Source organism: Brachionichthys hirsutus, chromosome 7 (assembly GCF_040956055.1).
Source record: "Brachionichthys hirsutus isolate HB-005 chromosome 7, CSIRO-AGI_Bhir_v1, whole genome shotgun sequence".
Lineage (NCBI taxonomy): Eukaryota > Metazoa > Chordata > Actinopteri > Lophiiformes > Brachionichthyidae > Brachionichthys > Brachionichthys hirsutus.
Window position 1 is genome coordinate 4,168,700 of NC_090903.1, and position 6,233 is coordinate 4,174,932.

The 6,233-nt window shown below is 49.4% G+C and overlaps 1 protein-coding gene across 1 annotated transcript in view; it reads right to left on the reverse strand.

Annotated features, from left to right (window-relative positions):
- fgfr2 (fibroblast growth factor receptor 2) overlaps positions 1-4,075 on the reverse strand; it is a 29,798-nt gene extending 25,723 nt beyond the window's left edge. Inside the window, exon 1 of the mRNA XM_068741064.1 lies at positions 3,946-4,075. Coding sequence (XP_068597165.1) covers positions 3,946-4,060 — 115 coding nt within the window. The 5' untranslated portion in view covers positions 4,061-4,075. The remainder of the gene's footprint in view (positions 1-3,945) is intronic.
- Positions 4,076-6,233: the final 2,158 nt, after the last annotated feature.

Here is a 6,233-nt window from a genome sequence, read left to right on the forward strand (position 1 = left end):
TGAAGAAAACACACTAGTTAGTTCTGCCACGATGGTTTTCTTTCCTCTACTGTCTCCATCTGCCCACCCCCCCTCCCTCTCCTTCCCAATTTCCACACCTTTACACCCCTCCTCCCACTCCTGACCTGTTGACCTGACCCTGACCCTTAGCAAAGCTGTCGACACCTTCAGCCTGTCTGAATGTTTATGGGAACCTCCCTCTTCTGGGCAGGGACACACACACACACACACGACACACACACACACACTCACACACACTCACACACAACAAACCCTGTCCACTCTGAGAAAATAAAGCCATAGAGATATATCTGAATGCATGCAGGCATCAAGCAGCAGGAAAAAGAGGCCGACACGCAGGGTCAGAGGTCAGAGGTCCACGCTGAGCTGCAGGTTTTTCATCTCTGAAAACGTTCATCCTGTTCTGCACCATGGGGGGGGGGGGTCCTCTCCAGCACACATACAACATTTCTCAATTTCTACCAGACCTCTCTCCAGTCTTCCCTCCCTCATCATCGTTTTGCCTCTCTTCCACTGAAGCACATCTCCATTTCAAAGCCAATCTCTCGCGACCTCTGACAGCTTACGAGTGTCTAACAGGTGCAGTAGCTTCAGGTAGATTCCTCTCCTCGCACTCATGGTTGCTGTAAATGCTGGCAATAATTAGTCCTGCAGCCCGGGCATCTGCAATCCCCCCCCCCGGTGATTCACGCGGGCCCATCCGTTTGTCCGTCTGTCTGTTGCAGCAGTGAGGTTGGCAAAGCGGCGGCGTAAATACTCTTGTGAATTGATTTCTACAGACGCGGATCAGACTGCACCTCCTCTATCGCGCTCTGCACTGCAGGGTCAGTGGATGAAATGTAATGACTGCCGTCTCAGAGGCATAAACACACGCACGCACGCACACACACACACACACACACACGCACACAATACCAAATGACATTATCTCTGCCGTCCTTCTTATCCCTCCTTCTTTCCTTTCCTCTTGGCTCTGCATCCTGCTCACGCAGCCAAATCCCAGGACGTCTCTCCCGCTTTTCTGATATCCTTTCACACTCAAATCCCTCCTCAGCTTTTTTTTATGACAAAAGAGAAGATCCACAAACTGGCCCCTGCAAGTCCCCATGGCAACAGCCCCTCCAGCCCCCCCCTCGCCAAGACATTCCTTGAGCCCAATCCGACCCACTGGCCACCCCTTATCTTCAAAATCCTCTTAGCGTACGGCACCAGTGACCTCAGATTAGATCCTCCGTCTCAGAGATGAAATGAGCAGCATGTTTGAGCTAAGGCTGCCGTTAGCTTAATCAGGTTCATTCACTGTCAATAAACAGCAATGATCACCACGACCGCAACTTCCAGAAACTCCAGCTGGATATCGTCGACTGTCTTGTTTGGCGAAAAGAAATCAAGTCAAAACTCAAGTTACAATGAGACAAAGCAGAGAAGACTCGGCAGACGGGAATGACATGTTCGCTTCTTCAGTACTTCTTGTTAATCATCAGCGGTTTTCTCTGTTGATTGACACCCAAAGTGAAAATGAATGGGAGGCTCAGTGCTTGAACAATACATGAAGAGCGATGCAGCAGGAATTAGGACTAGAGCAGGTACCACCGAGTAAACATTAAACCTAATCTGAAAAGGGAACGCGGCTGATGCTTTACTAAAAAAAATATCGGTTTGATATTCTCCGAAGTTGCATGGTTATTAGTGCAGATGATGTATTTGCATTCCGTGGCCTTAGCAGGATTTCTCCAGCCTCTCTGCAGGCTCGGGTTCCACTCTGTCCTACAGCAGACGGTCCACTGAGACCTGAGGCGCAAGCTGGCACAGGTAGCAGCTCGGCCGCTTATCAGACAGGTGTGAGGTTGAGTGGTGGAGCGGCGAGGTCATTTCTGGCACGTCAACCCAGTCCACACACACACACACACACACACACACAGCACCAGCCAACAGCAGCCTAATAAAGTCATTGTGTGAAGGCCATATATTCAGCCTGACCCCCCCCCCCCGTCACGCCACCGGCCAACACACCGCATTTGTTTCGAGTTCAGCTCCATTGCCGCTGTAACACACGGACAGACGCCGTCATTGACAGGACAGCTGACGCTTTTCTACTGTTGCAGCTTTCCTCTGTCACTGACGGGAAATAACAGCATGGCCTCCACGTGCACGTCCGCGTGCACGTACTGACACACGACAGCAACCGAGGCGCACCACGATCACGAATGAAGCCGAGGTCATTTCTTCTGACACACGGTTTGGTTAAAAGCAGAATCCATGCATCAAATAAGCGTCCTTTTCCCGGTGCCCTGCGTGAATATACAGCCACATAATACACGCTTTATTTACTACACCGCTCATTTGCGAACGTTTGTCTGCCGGGCTCCACGTTTGGCTTTGGGTTCCAATATGGCAAAATGTCACATTTATTCTGAACTGCAGGCAAAGGAGGCCCGAACTGACCGCAGAGAATCCCAGCATGCGTTATGCGTCTACGCCCACACACGCCTCCTGTGTCCGTTACCACTGTTATTCAGCCCATTCAGAGTGTTGCAACCAACTGTGCAAGCGGCGGCTGCGCAGACAAAGCAAACACGCCCAGATACTGAGGTGGCTGCAGGAGCAACAATAGGTGCGTTGTGGAGACCTCAGCTATCGCGCTTGCTCCACTCCTACTCTTGCAGCAGCCACGGGTAAATAAACTATCGATCCGTCGCTACGCTGCCGATGCACTCGCATGGCGCATGCGCAAAATCGCGGATCGAAGCAAACCGGATTATTTTCCCATCCCCACCATGTAGCCCTTCAGCTGCCTGCAAAGCCATGTTTGCCACGTGTAGCAGAGAAGCTGACATCAGGCCTGCTTCTCTGTGGCCTATTGATCCCTCGCCATGTGACCTCCCAGTCCTCGCCATTTAACCTCCAGTCACATGACTTCACCTCTGCCCGGTGAACACTATCAACATCAAATATGCACAAATGCTCCGGAGGAGGTTTAACTGCGGAAACCTCCTCTGCCTTCTCTAACTTAATGTCCGGGGACACGAGGGGCCCTGAACACACCGTGTGGAGCCAGTCCGTCTGGAACTACAGAACTCGAGTTGGAGCGCTCCAGCGACCTCTCGGCCTTGGGGCAAAGGGAGACAAGATACAGGATGTGCTGTACGTGTGTGGAGGAAGAGGCGGATACGGGGTAATTAGCTTTAACCGGCGATGCTCTGTTTCGATCTCATTTATTATTAGCACGCTGATTAAAGGTCAGGAACAAAAGGTTTTGGAACGTGCATAACCCTCCATTAAAAAGGACTCTAATTAGCTGGCCAGACTGGAGACGGAGAGTCCTCAACAGGAGGTAAAAGGAAACGCAGCTTTTTCAATGTTCAGTAAAAAGAATATCGCTGGGAAAAACTTTTAATCCACAGCCTTCTCAGAAAAATGGACAGTTGTGATTGGAAGCCCGGAACGCTGCATCCCGATTTCCGCCTTTCCCTCCCTCTTAGTGCTTCTTTCCAGGCACGCAGGGCATGAAGGCAGCGCCAGCACAAACAGCGTCCCACCCTCTTTTACAGATCTGCCTTGTCCTCCCACATGGGGTCACAAACCAGCCTTTGACACTCTGATACATCCTAAACTAGCACACGCTCTGGCCGATAAATCCAACACACACTCGATGGTGTGTGTGATACAAGAGCCCCAAAGTCCAACATGAACTCCTTTCATTCTGCGAGATTGATTTCAGCAATGTTTAGATGTTTTCTCTGCCAGAAGTTTGAATTACTTCATCAGTAAAAGGTCAAAGCGGAAAATTCAGTTATGCTTTTGTCCGTTTGAATGATTGAAACTTCTTCTTCTTCTTCTTGCTTGTCCCATCAGGGGTCGCCACGGCAAATCAAACTTCTCCACTTCCACCCCCCCCCCCCCCCAGGTTCTCCTGCGTCTTACCTTCAGGTTCCAGAGTGGCCTCCTCTTCCTTGGTGGCGGTGAGGGGAGGTCGGGCCACACTGACTGTCAGCAGCGACAGCAGGACGGCAGCCAGCAGCCAGGCCCACGAGGCCATCCCGTTAGATGGAGTCAGTGCTCCCCATGCCCCTCTTCGCCACCTCCCCCTGGACACTGATCCCATCTGAGGGGGTCCACCCAACCATCAACTGCTGCCTGGATGGCCCTGTCACTCAGTGGAATTCACCCAGCTACCTGGGCTGAGAGGGGGGGCAGGAGAAGACAAGGAGAGAGTCAGTTACTTTAAATTAGGAGCTGTTCATAATCATCATCATCCTTCCACTTATTTGCTTCACATAGTGAGTCAGAAAACTGACGCGACCTGCAGCAGCACCGACAGCGAGTGTTTCAAAATGCTGTCAAACGAGCTTTGCCACAGACATACCAAAGCTGTGAGCCGCAATCAGCGCGCCGCCGACCTGCGTCTGCCTTTACGCACGAAGCTGCACTTATATAGGCGCTTATAAACAGATCAGCGTCCCCCCCACACACACACACACACAATCTGATGCGTAAAAATGCAGCATCTACGTCACTCTTTGCAAAAGTGTTTTAGATTAAATAAAATACAGGCGTTACGTTTAAGGCAAAATATTTTTTAAAGCATCCCAGTCACAGAAAAAAACAACACCAGCCAAATTCATTCTGTTGGAGATGCTTTATTCCCACGCGCAACAGACGCGCCAAACCTGTTGCCCGCGCTGCCGCGTCGGTCTTAATTATATTTATTAGTGTGTCTTATTGCATTTCCATAACTTAATTACGAATCCGAGGCTTTAACTGAAACGCAATATTGTAATATCGGGAGACAAAAGCCGATCTGATTGGCCAGACACCTGCGGCGCGACAGTGGAGGTTTGGTGAAGTCACGCGTCCCTGCGCTCTTTCAGCCCCCCCCCCCCCCCCCAACAAACGCAAAGATTGACTTTAAGAGAACAAACTCTATGATGTAATTCAACCCTGTTCGGCGAAGGACGTGCGCATTCTGACCCGGAGTGGAGCCGTTTACGTTCATTCTAACACCCTGACTTTCTCAGAGAAATGCACTAATTTGATTTCGGTTTGCAGCTCAACCGTGAATGTTTAATTAAATGAAAGCAACCATATCAGCAAACCATTACAGCCAGTCTCACTCCCGTCATTTGACATTAATTAAAAGTGTGACAGGTCGAGGGAAAATGAAATACGACTGGACCGCCCGATAAAACACACCCAATCCAAACAAAGTCCCAAAAAACCGCCCAGAGCTGAAGCTGAAGACTCTAATAAACACTTTACTTTAAAAAAAAAAAAAAAAAACACTAAAGTTCTTTTAGTGTGTTGTTCGAGAAGAGTTTTGCTCCACATCAGCGGCGCAGCCTTTATTTAAACCAGGCTCTGAATGATTTGTTTTTTTGTACTGATTGAATTTTCTTTTGAAATTCAAATCATTTGGCTTCTCCACAATAAGAGCTCATTTGGAGCTTCCTGGAGATTTAAGGCTCCGACAACCAGGGAGCGAAAAAAACAACAACTGTGGTCACGGAATAATTGGCACCATAAATGCAACGTAGAAAATTAAGCCGCGTAATAAATAACCAGGATCTTTTGTTAATGGGCCCTAAAAGTGATGACGCAAGGCGCTGCGTCCTTCCACGGCTGCTTCTAAAATAAACAAGAACAGATAATAAACTAGCGCTAATGAAGGATGGAGAAAATGTGCAAGTAACACAAACTGCGTGTTTTTAGGGCATTAATTAAACAAAATCCCGAATCATAAGTTTTATTAACAAACAAAAAAACTGTGCACATAATACAGATGTCCAAAAAGGTCAACAGTGGGAGTTGCACCAAAAAAGCGCAGCGCATTTCTACTAGAACGCAGCCTGATGGTCAAATCCTGCTCAGAAGAGCCTGTGGGGAACCTGTGGGGAACCGGTGAGGAACCTGCGGGGAACCGGCGGGGAACCTGTGGACGCAGTCAGCGCATAGCGCATACACTCACCAGGAGGAACACAGTGGTGGAGATGAGGCATGCACAGATGAGGGCGCAGAGCGCATGAACTGAATCCAGAGGGAGGAATGCCTCCAACTCCACAATGCACCCCAAAAAAAAAGAAAGAAAGAAAGAAATCGGCGAGGCGCTGCCTTTTTCAATTTACTATTCCACAAGCTGTCGGCATCAACGGAGATCAGATGATATATTCCACATCCGACTGGGACCGTGCGCCGATGCCATGCGAAGAAATCCG